The sequence below is a fragment of the Ictidomys tridecemlineatus genome, chromosome 15 (assembly GCF_052094955.1).
Source record: "Ictidomys tridecemlineatus isolate mIctTri1 chromosome 15, mIctTri1.hap1, whole genome shotgun sequence".
Lineage (NCBI taxonomy): Eukaryota > Metazoa > Chordata > Mammalia > Rodentia > Sciuridae > Ictidomys > Ictidomys tridecemlineatus.
In genome coordinates this window covers 8,570,045-8,584,696 of record NC_135491.1, presented here as the reverse complement: position 1 = coordinate 8,584,696, position 14,652 = coordinate 8,570,045, and the positions used below count along the sequence as shown (strand labels likewise).

General features: G+C 51.2%; 1 protein-coding gene and 1 long non-coding RNA gene across 6 annotated transcripts; both read left to right on the top strand.

Annotated features, from left to right (window-relative positions):
• The first annotated feature begins 222 nt into the window (after positions 1-222).
• LOC144370739 (uncharacterized) lies at positions 223-11,538 on the top strand. 5 transcript variants are annotated; one of them, XR_013430667.1, is made up of 4 exons: positions 224-726; positions 5,097-5,166; positions 10,333-10,493; positions 10,788-11,538. It is a non-coding gene; the product is annotated as an uncharacterized LOC144370739 (long non-coding RNA). The 5 variants fall into 5 exon arrangements; XR_013430670.1 differs by lacking the exon at positions 5,097-5,166 and having other exon boundaries at positions 225-726; positions 10,336-10,493; XR_013430666.1 differs by lacking the exon at positions 5,097-5,166 and having other exon boundaries at positions 226-726.
• Positions 11,539-11,601: 63 nt separating this feature from the next.
• Positions 11,602-13,739, top strand: LOC144371047 (uncharacterized). Its single transcript, XM_078033258.1, has 3 exons — positions 11,602-11,754; positions 12,619-12,680; positions 13,248-13,739. Exons 1-3 carry the CDS (start codon positions 11,652-11,654, stop codon positions 13,548-13,550), a joined length of 468 nt encoding a protein of 155 aa, XP_077889384.1. The 5' UTR covers positions 11,602-11,651; the 3' UTR covers positions 13,551-13,739.
• The last annotated feature ends 913 nt before the right edge of the window (positions 13,740-14,652 follow it).

Sequence of the window (14,652 nt, the reverse complement as noted above, 5' to 3'; positions counted from 1 at the left end):
TTCGTGTCGCCCTGTTTATTTGGCCACTGGCAGAGAAGATACCAGCCCTCCAGGTGCTGGACACCCCTTACTAGTTTTTCACAAACATATCCAGTAGAGTACTTTGAAGAAATGTACAAACAAGGCCTCTGTCTGGCCTTGAGCTGGGCTTCACAGAGATGTCTACATTCCTAAGATAAGTTACAACTGGGCTCCATGGTAACAGCTGGCAGAGGAGGAAGGAGAGGGGAGAAGAGGCTCTCCCCTTCTCAGGTGCTGTCCTTGAAGGGTTAACTTGCCCAGAACAGTGAGAGAAAAAGCTGCTTTTATGTGAACTTCTGCAGATGTGAACTTCTGAGCCCCTCCCCTTACACGCTGGGTATAAAACTCTGAAACTCCCTGAACTTGGGGTTCAGGAGATTGATTGAATACAGCAAAGGCTGTGCCCCCTGAACCTGGCTGCAGCCAAATAAAACTGTTTCCTGCTGTCTTCGGTGCCTTGCCTCGTTTGTCCCTACAACATTTTTGGCACCCCAGGTGGGACAGAGGAGGTAAGGAAGGCTATCGTGCCTCTCTTGTCTCAGGGGACCAGCTTCCCTGGGGTGATGGGGGACAGCGTTCCTCTTGGCACACCCAGGCCACTCTTAGCCTAAAGAAGGATCCACTCACTTAGTGCCCTGGGGCTGCCACCCTGGAGCACAACGGGACCCACAGAATTAGGGTCTGGAGCACCGCCCAGCTGAACAGGTAGGACCCGGGTCCATTTGGTTTGCAGCCACCTGACTCCCCTTCGAGGCCTAAGTGGGTGGAAGAGAGGCCTGATCACCCTCTGATGGGTCCCGAGTGCCCTCCAAATGGTTGGAGCTGAAACAGACCTGGGGAGTCCCCCGAGTGGCCTCTGTTCGGGGTCAGTGAGCAGAGGGGACACCCACCGTGACTCCCTTTTCTGTTTGGTTTGGAATTGTTGGAATCTGGGCGGTATGGAAATTCTGTCCTGGCCATGTCTGTGGGAAAGTGTGGGAATGAGACGGACAAAGGGAAGGGTTCCCACCTCCTACCCAACCCGAGGGCCGAAGCCAGTGCAGAGTCCTGATCCGAGGTTCCGTGGCCCCTCATACAGTCTATGGCGGAATTTCACCAACCAACGTCCAGGTGAAAGCTCCAGGTCGGGGTTGATTCCCACCTGCAAGGCTAAGAGGGCCCTAAGTCCCCGCGAGGGGAGCGGCCGGAGATGGACGAAGCGAGTCTTGTCCTAAGTGTGTTTTGTTCTCAGTGTGCGACACCGATGCAGGGTGGACCACGGGAGGCACACTAAGGAAACTGAGCCTCTGAAACGTGTGTTAGAGACCTTGAGGAAGGTTTTCCTGGTAACTGTGGGTGAGACTCACTCCACAAAGGTGGCACACTCTGTGAATTAGAGTAGCTCACCCAAGACGTGGGCTGGCCACCAGAAGGACCTTTAGATGAGAGAGTCATTGCTGAGGTCCTTTGATTGTTATTGAAACCCCTGAACCATTTCTCTTACATGGATTGCTGTGAAGAGATAGTACAGAAACAGCCGCCTTGGCTGAGAGCCTGTCTAGATGGACAGTCCAAGCTGATGTTAGCCAGGAGCATGGTGGTCTCTAAGACCCAGCGGAAAGTAGCTAAACAGAAAACCTGACTAGGAAAGACAGGAAGGGAACAGAAGAGGACCCGGGACCAACTTTGCCAAGACACTGGGACAGCAGACTGTCCCCTAGCCCCCTCGTCCTCAGAGGCAACAAATGATGGCCCCAGTACTGGCCATTCCGTCCTCTGTGATGTCCTCAGAGCCAGAGGCTTCCTAGGACCAAAGACTCTTCACCTCCCAAGATGAAGGTGGGAGATTTGTCCCGAGACCAGAGCCACAGCCCAGATGAGAGCTCTCCAGATGCCCCCGCAAGGGACTAAGGACCTGCCCGTGTTGACCAGAGGGAAACGCCTGAGGGGGACGAGGCCGTTTTGTGTGCGGCCTTTCTCCCCCCAGAGCTCATAAGCTGGAGGAATCCTGCTCCCTCCTCCACGGAGAAGCCCTGGGCCAGGACTGATCTGGGGCAGCCCATGATCCAGACCAGGGATGGGCCCAACAAGAAGAAGGGCTAAAGATAAAGAGAAGTCAAGAGGCCTCATAGGAAGTCTAAAAGAAAAGGGGAAAAAAATAATAAAACACACTGTCTGTGCCCAAGAGTTAGAAGGGATCGGAGCCAGCCCTGAGCCTGGCCTAAGCCAAAGGCATCTGCAGACAAACAGAGCCCAGATAAGCCTCCTGCTGCTCCAGCGTCTCCCTCTCGCACCCTCCATAGCCCTGAACTGGGCCCCACATCTGCCTAAGGCCCCTCTGCCCTATGACACTGGCAGCAATGATCAACAGAGATGTGCCCAACTGACTCAGAGCTAAATGTCCAGGCCACTGCCTCTGCTGTCCCTGTCCCTGCCCAGAGGTGCCCAAGGGAGGAGGGGCAACATACAAACTAGCAGCCGAAATGCAAGTTTGTCAATGAAAAAAATGCACAGGTGCAAGCAACAGGTGATGAATGCAGCTTTTAGGGGCTAGGCTCAGAGAGCCCTTTGCCAAAAATTACAATCCTAGAGGACTTTACTGAGAAGTGTGCTCTGAGCTGATTAAGGTGGCCACCACAGTTTTCATCAGCCGAGATCCAGAGCCTCAAAGACAGGCAGAGCAGAAAGATGAGGTGGAGGATGGATCACTTACAGCAGCCCTCACCACAAACCCAGAGGTCACTCCAAGGGGGTCTCACTAGAACAAAGCCGAGGGTCCAAATGTTTATAAGGAAAAAAAAAAGTGTGGCCAGACTAAAGGGGAAGCCTCCAATGGCCCCGGCGGACAAGCACCCACTGCCGTGCTCAAAAGCTAAGCCTTGAACAGAGAAGGAGCGAATGTTTTGGCCCCAGCCCCTCCTTTCGGTTTCTTCGACTTGCTCAGAAGTCGATGACTGACGAATATGGCAGGGTCCCAGAGACACAGACTGCATCAGATGCACGGGGGCCAGCGCTTCAGGAGGGCCCAGCTGCTGCAAGCCCCAAATGAACCCGGAATATGTTCATGTTAACAGCCAGGAGTGGGCCATAGGGCGCTCACTCCAAAAGGACCTGTCACCGGCTCCAAGCCACACGCTGTGAGCCACCAGCAGGAAGGAACACAGAGCCCCGTGCGCCCAGGCACCTGAACAAAACACAAGCGGGCAGCTCCTATATACAGTTAGAGCAGCTCCCACCTGACAAGAGGAGAAAACCACACAGAGAGCAACACCTAGGTGGGCACATGTGGCTGCCTCACGGGGACCTGCACGGACCCGCACCGCTGCCCTCCAACCTTGGCAGATGGCCCACGGCGAGAGTGACATCGGTGCCTTTTATACAAATGATGTCCCAGGTCATCAGCCTCTGCTAAGATTTACATCAGATTTAAGAGTTGGAGAATCCCAGCAGCCAACATCCTGCACTGGGAGATAACAAAAAAAAAAAACAAACAACAACAACAACAAAAAAACGTTTCTGCATCTTAAAGCGCCAGGGGCTCTATGTATGCCTCCTTTCCCTAAATGGCAGTTCTTCCCAGGGGCTGGAGTACACCATCATTGGGACAGCACTGGACTCTGACTTAAAAGCCCATATCTATCAAGAAAAAGGTCATATACTTTGGTTACCATCCGACTCAGCAACAGAACCAACAATAGAAACTGGGCCACAAAACAAACATGAGATCTGCTCAATTCCAGTCTATTCAACCTGCCACTGGACTAGAGAATACTTGGGGGCTACTAGGTTCAGACATGTACGGATCCCCAACTTTCAGTTATGACAAAAGCCGTCTATAAAGCCACAAAGGGGGGAGAACGAGATCCTCTGATGTGGGGGCCAACACAACAAAAGGCCTTTGAGGACATTAAACAAGCACTCACCAGTGCACCTGGATTAGGGCTCCCTGACCTCAGGAAGCCTTTCTTTCTGTATGTCCATGATTGGTCTGGAGTACCTATAGGAGCTTTGACTCAGATGCTGGGGACATGGCACCCTCTAGTGGCCTATTTGTCCAAACAGCTGGACTCTGTAGCCTAGGGCTGGCCACCTTGTTTATGGGCCCTTGCAGCCACAGCTCGTCTGGTGTTGGAAGCTGATAAACTGGCCATGGGACAAGAACTGGTTGTCAGAGTTCCTCATTCAATTTTGACATCGTTAAAATATAAAGGACATTATTGGTTGACTAATTAAAAAATGGTCAAATATCAGGGCATGTTATGTGAAAACCCATGTATCTGGGATGAGGTCGTCAGAACTCTAAACCCAGCAACTCTTATGCCCATTGGACCTGGACAACCTGATCACTAATATGTTGAGGTCATGGGTGAAGTGTTCTCCAGCAGACCAGACCTGGCAGACCAGCCTCGAAAGGGCGCTGATGCAGAGTACTTCACAGATGGAAACAGTTTCATAAAAGATGGGGTATGTTTTGCTGGGTATGCAGTGGTCACTCTGGACTCTACTGTTGAGGCAGAACCTCTGCCTCAGGGAACTTCAGGACAAAAAGTAAAATTTATTGCTTTGACTCAAGCACCTCAGTTGACAACAGGAGTCTTTTTAGATATTTACAGACTCAAATTCATGTCCATAGGGCCTTATGTAGGCTAATTAACTCAGGAGAAAAAAAGGGGGGGATATAATGGATAGGCAAGAAATTCTTAAACTTGTGGACCCAGTGTGGGCTCCCAGGAAGGCTGTGATTATATATTGCCGAGGTCATCAAAAGGGAAACACTGTGGTTTCTCAGGGCAACTGGAGAGCTGACAGAGAGTTCAGGTTAGCTGTCTGCAAGAAACGGAAAGAAAATCCAGTCCCAGGTTTAAATGCTGCCCTTCTGCCTGGCCGACTAGCTAACAGAAAGGGAGCCAACATACTCCCAACATGAAAGTAAGTGATTTAAGACTGAAAAAGGAAATTTTCTCCCAGGTGGATGATGGAGATTTTCTTTTTCTTTTTTCTCTTTTTTTTTTTTAAAGAGAGAGAGAGAGAGAGAGAGAGAGAGAGAGAGAGAGAGAGAGAGAGAGAGAGAGAGAATTTTAATATTTATTTTTTAGTTTTCGGCAGACACAACATCTTTGTTTGTATATGGTGCTGAGGATCGAACCCGGGTCGCATGCATGCCAGGTGAGCGCACTACCACTTGAGCCACATCCCCAGCCCTGATGGAGATTTTCTCATGGCCAGAATAGCCATCCCAGAGATTCTAGCCCCAGCCTTTATCAACACAGTTTCGCAGGAAAACGTGTTGGTCATACAGCACTTGAGACAGTTCCGAGTTGACATTTCTATGTCCCCTGCTCACAAGCAACACCTGGATGATCTGCAAACAATGTGAGGTTTGTGCTCACAACAATCCTTGTCAGGGGCCAAAACTCCCACCAGGAATCCAAACTATAGGAGGGACACCTTTTGAAGACTTGGAAGTAAACTTCACTGAACTTCCACGCTCACGGGGCTATAAGTAACTTGTTTTTTATATGTTCATACTCTCATGGGTGGAAGTCTTTCCCACCACACTGAAAAGGCTAGGGAGATACTAGGATGCGTCTCTGTGAAATTATTCCCAGATTTGGTGTCCCAATGATTATTGGCTCAGACAATGGGCCAGCTTTGGGGCAGAGATAATATGATTACTGACCAAGAGTGTAACGTCAGATGGAAGTTACTTACTGCCTATAGGCTGCAGAGTTCTGGTAAAGTTCAAGGGATGAACAGGACTTTAAGGCTCAATTGGGTAAGCTGTGTCAGGAGACTCACTTACATTGTGATGAACTGCTCCCTACTACACTGTTGAGGATTAGATCCACTCTCACTAGGAGGAATGGATTCTTTTCTTTTGAGATAATATATGGGACATTCCCCACCCCTTTTATTAGGGGACTACAGGGAGACTTAAGACAGACAGGAAAATTAACCCTGAGATGACAGCTTCAGGTCTTAGGGAAAACTTTACAGGTTCTCGACCAATGGGTTAGAGAAAGATTGCCAGTAAGTTTGACCCAGGTGCACACTCCTTCAAGCCTGGACATTGAGTCTGGGTCAAAGAATGGAATATTCACCCCCTGAACTTGTTTGGAAGGGCCCTTTCCCTGTCATTTTATCCACCCCAGCTGCAGTCAAGTTTGCAGAGACAGGTCCCTGGATTCACTACACCAGACTCACGCCTGCAGCTGCGGAATGGGAGTGCTCTCCAGATGCTGCTACAACATTGAAGCTGACCATCTTAAAGAAAAAGGAGCACTGGAGAAGCTTGAGGATCAGAAGGACAACAGCCCTACTCCAGTCACTCCGGAAGCTGACTGGTCTAAGCATGGATGAAGCTTGAGGAGACTACAGCCCTGTTTCAGCCACACAGGAGGGACTGGCTGATCAATGCCCCTTGAAAGATAAACTTCCCACCAGGACTCTTTCAACCTCTGAGATAGTTCTTATACTGTAATGCATTGCCACCCCTTGCTTCTAGATATATACACAGTTCTCTGTTTGCTTTTAGCTACTGGTTTGATAACAGTAACTCCTACTGACTGGATTCTGGGTAACAAAATTTCACTTATACTTTTTATCTTGCTTATATAAGTTTTCGAGGATTTGTTTGGTGTTATTAGTTTGGCTTTGTTAATTCATGCTGTTTAGCCTATGCTAACCAAATTGTTAGTCTATTATTTAGTCTGGTTTCCTTTGATAACCTTAAGGGATTCTGCCCTACTCCTATTCCAACCACGGAGATCATGTAAACCATGTGTCAAGCCAATCCATTATAAGAGATGGTAAAACATACATTTAGGACCTGTCCTACCAGAGGAATACTATAGATGGAAAGGAAAAAGGGGTGCATTGGAAAGAAACTTGATTTAGGAGGTCACCAATCTTGGGGTGAAGGTAACTGGCCACCCCAGAGGATTATTGCCACTTATGCTCCAGATACCTGGGCACAAAATGGCAGTTAAATCTATGGATCTCCTATTTACTTGTTAAACAGAATTATTCACTTACAAGCTGTACTAGAAATCATTATTAATCAGACTGCCACAGCCTTTGACCTCCTGGCCACACAATAGACCAGATGTGAGTGGCTAACTATCAAAACCACTGGGCATTAGATTACTTACTGGCTGAGGAAAGAATATATGTGGAGAGTTCAACAGCTCAGATTGTGGCATCCAAAAGGATGACAATAGACAAACAGTTAAGGATATAGCCAACAACTCAAGAGAACTAGCCCATGTTAGTTCAGACCTAGAAGGGCATGGATTTCCCAACATGGTATCAACCACCATAAACTACTGGGGGGTCATCTGGCATCCCAGGTATTTCCCTGTCTCATGCTGATTGGTGGCTGCTAGGGGGTGGCTATGGGTCCCCACCTAGCCTGACTGAGTCAGGGACACCTGGCACAGCAGATCTCTCCTGTTCTTTGTAGATAAACAACTCAGCAGGGTGGGTATGTGCCTAGGAGTGCTCTGTGGGTCTTTCCAAGGACAAGGTCATGCTCCTTCCTTGGTCAGGCTTTGCTCTGAGGTAGAGGCTGGTTTTTCAACAACAGGGAGTGAGTGGGGTCCTCCTCAGCAGAGGCAGACATCTACTTAGGAAAGTAAGGAACACACGTTCAGGGGACAATGTGGGCCATCTCCAGAGAGAGAGAGAGAGAGAGAGAGAGAGAGAGAGAGAGAGAGAGAGAGAGAGAGACAGCAGCCAGGTACAGTGGCACACGCCTGTAATTCCAGCAGCTTGGGAGGCTGAGGCAAGAGGATCACAAGTTTGAGGCCACCTCTGTAATTTAGCAAGATCCTGTCTCAAAAGAAAAAGGTCTGGTTCCTCAGGATCCTTGGGCTGATATGGTCTCCACTGTCTAACCCAACAGAGATCCTGGGAAGTCCCTTAAATTGTAGGTCACTCAAAATGGCTTATGTCTCTTTACTGGATGTATTTATTGGTGGGCTCCAAGACAGCGCCCAGGGTAATTTTCATAAGTGGGTGATTTTACAGTAACTCGAAGGTTTACAGAAATTGGCCAGTGACAGGCCTAAGGCAGGCAGCACCTCAGATTAAAATGACATTTCCATGTCCTTCCCATCTACCTATTTTTCCCACTTATCTCAAAAGCAATCATATTACTCCTATGGTCACAAAAGCATCTTTTCTTTTATCGGGGATTGAACCCAGGGGCACTTAATTACTGGACACATCCCCAGTGTTCATCTCCCACTGTCTTCTTAGCCAAGAAAGAAACACCCTTTCACTGATCAATCAGTGCAGGATCTTTCCCTTGGCTCTGAAAGAGAACCCAGAACCCCCCCCCCCCAGTCACCCAAGACTGTCTCCAAAGGGTCCTGGGGATCCTGCAGAGAGCTAGGCCCAGAGGGGTTCTTGGCAGGGAAGGTAGAACAGATCTCAGCACACACCAGGCAAAGGCAGACAGGGAGGTTTATCTGGGAAGTTCAGGTTCATTCAAGGGAGGATGGGGGCAATCTCAAGAGGGTCGCCTTTGGATAAGACAAGGAATGGGCTCTCAGGGGAGAAGGCCGGCCACCTCCAGGGAGAGAGGGCAGCCTGTGGTGTGGGTGTTCATACTTGCAGAGGCCAGTGCCAGGGGCTGGACCCAGGTGGAGGTGGGGTGGGGCTGCACACTTTAATACTGGTTTCCCTCATTTATACCTGCCCTCAGGTTGTGGGGGGAAGGGCTGGCCACTCAGGAGCTATAATGGCTCCTGGGTGCTTCCTGCATTTCAATGTCTTTGAGGTGTTTCCTTTAGATGCAGCAACTCTCTGGGTGTCCCAAATCCCTGTCTCCTTGGGGCTCAAAATCAGAGACTGAAGCTGTTTGACAGCAATGCAGGAGGCTCTGGGGTTCAAGTGGCAGGCCAAGCTCAGCAATTTAGCAAGGCCCTAAGCAATTTAGAGAGACCCTGTCTCAAAGTAAAAAAAAAATAGGAAGGGCTGAGGATGCGGCTCAGTGGTAAAGCACCCCTGGGTTCAGGGCCCTGTAGCAAAAGAAAAAGAGAAAAAGGGTTAGTTGCTTCCTTCTGGTGACATTTCTGCCAACTTGGTTCTTACCTGTTTTGCTCCAGCAGATTCCAGCCAGAGGACCTCCCTCCATCCACTGGCACCTGGAAATGGGGCCAGGAGGAAGGATTTGAAGGAATGCCTCCCCACCAGCTATTCCAAATGGTCTCTGACTCTCTGTGTTGCCAAGGGCCAGTCCTTGTCCCATGTCAATCCAATAACGAGGATAGTTTGGAGAAAAAGGGAAAAGAAGGTTTACTGTTTTGGGAGCAAAGAAACACAGGGGACACTCCTGTCCCAGAGGTTGGGATTCTGCCCATCCGCAGGAACAGGGGGCTTTTTAAGAGGTGACTCAAAGGCTCCATTCCAGGGCTCCCTGATGGAGCTGGGATTCACCTGTCAATGTGAGAGAGGCATTTCTGAGACCTTTCCCCAAAGTCTGCATTACTGGGTTCCTGTGGTGGGTGTGTGCTCAGAGAGAGATAAATGAGCCTCAAATGGAGAAGAAAGGTGATCCTGTTTCCCTGAGATTAGGGAGGGGAGAGATTAGGGAGGGGTGAGATTAGGGAGGAGCAGGGGGAGGGGAAGAGACCGAAACAGTCCATTGCCGCAGTCTGGCTGGGCACAAAATCATGAGCCACTCACAGCTTTGTAGATTCAAACAGCAATTCTTTATTCCCGAACTCACACAGGCCCTCTACAAACACGTTCTGGGGAAATCCAAGTTCTGTTGCAAAATTCACGTACTCTACCAGGCTTTGAATCCCAAATACTTTCTGAGTTCCATGAGAACTCAATGGGAACTCAGGCAGCAGGATACGCCCTATTCCCAGCAGGAATAACCTTTAATCTGGAACCGCCCTAAACCCAGATTGTTCTAAACCAGGATCGCCCTAAACCCAAGGAGCCGGATACTCCCTAAAACCTGATCCGCCCTAATCCAGTAGGATCCTCCTTAAACCAGGATCCACCCTGGCCCTTGAGCAGGGTCACCTTTCTCAAACATACATGCAATGTCACTTCAAATGTCCATTTCCACGAGTCCTTCCTCTAAGCAACATGGGGTACGCTGGCAAGGAGATTTCGATGCGTCATTCCTACTTGGCAATGGCTCTCAGCAGTCCATTTCAAAAAAACACTTGCCAGGGCAGAGCTGGCTTTGAGCTCACAGTCCTCCAGCTTCAGCTTCCCAAGTTCCAGAGATTATAGGCATGCCACTGCACCTGGCCACAGTGTCCATCTTTGAGGGCCAGGACTTTGTTTTCATGGTCACCACTTTGTTCCCAGCAGGTACATGAAGTGTGGAAAGGGGTGAGGCGAGGAACAGTGGCAGTTTCTGTGCTGGGACTGAAGTGGGGACTCCAGCAGCTAGGCAGACACTCTACCTGGGTGGTGTCTCCAGCCTTGGGTGGGGCGTATCCCAGCAGGACACTGAGCAGCAGTATTAGGTAAGGAGACAGACCTGTCCTAAGAATCTGTAAATGTTTCATGTCATTTTGAACTTGGTTGAGTTATTTTGAGGTCCCTGGTCTGTGACCCCCTCATCAGTCCCCTTCATCCGAGGCCAGGAGGGACAAGGTCCGCCAGCATGGTGATGAACCCAGCCTAATTCCCTCCTAGATCGGGAGTCACCTCTTCACAAAAGTTAATTTCTCTTTTACTATAAATTACTGTGATTTCTAAACTTGCATGGAATGCCTGCCCGAGCCTGGAACTCACCATGCCTGGCTTCCCCTGACCAGATACCACGCCCTCTGAAACCTCAGCTGTGCCTCAGAAATTCTGACGTTGGACCCCAGTTCACTCCCTCAGTGCTGAACCCTGAGACCACTAACCTACTGCCTGCCTTTGGGTTGTGCTTGTCAGAATCCTGCTCTCTGTAAGTTCTCAAGACACCCCCTTTGTGACTTGTAGTGCTGTAAAGCTGTGCTCCTAGAGAGCTGGGGGGCTGTTCTCTCACCCACGGGTTTCTGGAGAGACAGTCCCGGCTGGTTGGAATTACAAGCTTGCTTTAATGTATTTTAAATTGGAGTTGGGGGTCTTTCCGTGGTGGTTGAACGATGGCTGGATCAAACCCAGGGGCCCTTCAGAACCCTGAAGCCCACTTACTCCACCCCCAGGAGACCTGGGCAGCCCTCCCTGGGCACACCCCTGAGCCCCCAGCCCCAGGGCAGAGCAGCCCAAGCCAAGGTCACAGCCTAGGCCTGCAGCCTGCAGCTTGGAGAGTGGAGTGTGTCCTTGGGGGACCTGGGAGGAGGCTGGGGGCTCCCCAGGCTGGAGCAGCAGTGACTGGAGTGGGCTCAGGTAGGTGGGTGTGGACCAATTCCCTGGCCCTAACAGGTGGGGCTCCAGCCCGGGCAGGAAGGAGGACACCCCGGGAAGCGGCTGGAGAGTGGCTGAGGCTGTGTGGGTGGGTCCCATGGTTCCCGCACAGCAAGCCCCAGCTCCTGGGGGAAGTTGGAATCCAGCAGGGAAACCCCTCCCAGGGCGGGCCCGGGGGGCGGGGGGGGGGGGGGGAGGAGGGCTGGGCCAGCCTGCAGGGGGGCTATTTAAGCCCGGGGTCTTGAGGGTTTGGTCCCATTCTTCTGACAGGAGCCTCCGCTGCCATGGACAGGATGAGAAGAGACTTCGCTGTGGTGGAGGAAATGGCTCCCAGGGACCCAGAGAACCCTGCCATGCCTGAGAGTGAAAGAATTCACTTTCCGATGGGTGAGCTAGTTGGGCGCAGCCAGGGCTTGTGCTGGAAGGGATGTCACAGGAGATGGGCTGTCTCTGAAGAGGCGTCCAGGAGGGAGTTCCTGGAGAGTAGGGGGCCTCTTGTTTGGGACGAGCGTGCGCCATTCAAAGCACAGGCTTCATGAATGAAGGCTCATTATGGGAGGAAGTCTCAGGGAGTTTGAGGCAGGCCCTAATTACCTTCAAACCAGCTCCTGGTTTCTGAGCCTGAGGGCAGTTTACCAAGCTCTGTGACCTGGCTGGGGAGGGAGCAGTCTGGGGCTGAGTGCTGTCAGGCCATGAGTTAAAGCCCAGAGTGCATTTCCCTTTGGTCTCAGTGGTCTCAGACCCCTTTTTGCTGAGGCTGGCTTTGAACTCCTCCTCCATCCACCTTCCAAGCCCCTGGGATTACAGGCAAGGACCCCACACCGGGCTCAGATGTGGACTCTGAGGTGAAGATGTGCATTGGTGCCTGAGCAGAGCTTGGGCCCAGTGGCCCCCGAAAGTGCTTTTAGCCCTGGGATGGGGAGTGCAGAGGCTGGGGAGGGCAGAGCAGGCGGGAGGCCAGGCCCAGTGCTCTGGGGTGAGGGCCCTTCCTGGCCTGCCCCCCTGGGCCGAGGGTCCTGAGAGCACAGCAGCCCTTTCCAGGCCCATCTCAAAGCTGGCGAGGGGCAGGGCTGGGCTGGAAGGCGGAAGCCAGGTCTGACCCTGGGGCTGGTCCAGGTGTCACTTCCTGTCCACTGTGCTGCCGCCCACCTTACCAGCTGAGTCCCTGTGGCCCAGGGCAGGGCAATGTCAATGGGGGGGGGTGCCTGGGGATGGTCTGTGGGGCTTCTCTGATTTTCTTCTTTCTCCCAGGCCCGTCTGCATCAAAGCGGACTACTTTGACCCTCAGCAAGGAGCAGGAGGAGACTGGAAAGGTATGTCAGGAAGTACCCGTTTCCATCCAACAGTACCCTGCAGGCCCTGGCCTCCCGCCTAGGCCTAGAGGAGCAACAAGTACAGGTGGGACTCCTCCACTCACCCCTACCTTGCCCTGGCAGGGGAGGCCCTGCCTGCCTGCTGGCTGTTGCCCGGTGCCCTTTCAGGACCCAGACCCCAGCACCCTCTAAACCCGAGGAGCCCCTGGCAGAGTCCCCCCATCGCTGGGCTCTGGGTCCTGTCCCTGGGTATCTCCTCCTTGCCTTTGATCTCCAGAGCCCAAGGGACCTCTGTGTTTTGGTTCTCTTTGCAGAGCTGGGCACAGAACCCAGGGCCTTGGCTCCCAGTGTCAGACCAGCTCCCCACCACCCAGCCAGCACCCTGCCCTTATATTGCATTACCCAGGGTGGCCTGGAGCGCACCATCCTGTTTCAGCCCTGCAGACCTCTGGATTAGAAGCACATGCCCTGTTCCAGCGCCGCCCCCTACATGCACCTTCCACCTGGGGCCCAGGCAGGTGTGAGAACTCCCTCTTACATATTTCCGTGTCCTCTTTGTCTCCCCAGAGATTTTATCGTCTGAAAAATTCATTTGGACGCCCCCCCAAGCCCTCCTGCCCATGCAGCAACCCCACAATCTGTATAGGCGCATCCTGGACCACATACTTTCTTATATGTCCATCCTGCAAACGTGACCACACCTGGAAAATTCGGCCTGAGGCCCCTGGGAAATTCCAGGGCTATGCCCAGGACAGTTCCTGGCCCCGAGATGAAGTGGAACTAGAAGAAGCCTTGAGGAAACTCTCCACTGCAGCACCTGAGCACCGTGACCTTGGAGACACAGATGAATCAGGTCCAGGAGATTTCTGAGTGGATGGGGCTCCTGCACCTGCCCCATTCCACAGGTCCCTCAGGTCCTCTCTCTGGCTACTATTCATCACCTGTTATGAGTCACCTGGGAGTGTCTGGGTTTCCAGTCTAGGAGTGGGTGTTCCTGGGTGCATTTCCTTCCCTTCCTTCTCCTTTGATTGCAAAGTAGTAAAACTTTTTTTCTCAAAACTGGGTCCTCATTATTAGATTGGCATTGGGGATAAAGAGTAAACGCTCAGTAATATAAGCACTGAGTGAAGGCCCTTGCATATATTTCTTTTTCTTTTTTGGAACATAGTGATAGTGCTGCTTATTGCAAAAGGTTTCTGAAGGGTTTCAATGAGGTCATCCACAGGATGGCTGGGCTGCACCTGCCTTGCAGAGAAGTGCAGGCCCTGGTTCTCCATGGGAGGACTTTGACTGGAAGTACGTTTTCCATGATCCAGATAATGATCTCTAGTGGCTAGAGCATTTGCCTAGTGTGCAGGGCCCTGGGTTTGATCCTCAGCACCACATAAAGAATTTTTTTTTAAAAAAACATCTCTGCTAAGGGTCTGGAAGAGGCATTTTCATGAGGTTTATGAAATTCAAACTTTCCTGGGTTGCAGTAGAGATTTCCTGGGGCTCTGTGATGTGTGATGACAAGATCTCTTGGGGCTGATAAGCTGTGTGCTTGTGTAATGTGTTTTTTAAGTTTTCCTCAGTTTTAATCATAACTCCTATCAACACAAGGTGCTTGGGAGCTGTGTTAGTCAAGGATCTTCTGGGAGATGGAAATAGATAAAATAGAAAAACCTACATATAGGTGTAGCTGTGTGGGGAGGGTTTACAAAGGGAATTGACTTTCTAATTAGGAGGATTCCCACATAGACCTTCTGCAGGCTGGAGACCTGGGATTCTGGTAGAGGGGCCCAGTCTAAGTCTAAAAGGCCCAGAACCACTGATGGCAATGGTGGAATGTCTCAGGGCTGGGGACATAGTTCAGTGGTGGAGTGCCTGCTTAGCGTGCATGGAGCCCTGGGTTCAATCATTTGAGAAACAGAAAATGGTGGTTCATTTTCACAGTACAGTGTTCAGCCTTCCTTGGGTCCAACTGTGTCCA

Coding starts and splice junctions, on each gene's coding strand:
- LOC144371047 (XM_078033258.1), top strand. CDS start 11,652: ATGGACAGGATGAGAAGAGACTTCGCTGTGGTGGAGGAAATGGCTCCC. Junction 11,755..12,618: donor AAGAATTCACTTTCCGATGG/GTGAGCTAGTTG, acceptor TCTTTCTCCCAG/GCCCGTCTGCATCAAAGCGG. Junction 12,681..13,247: donor AGCAGGAGGAGACTGGAAAG/GTATGTCAGGAA, acceptor TTGTCTCCCCAG/AGATTTTATCGTCTGAAAAA.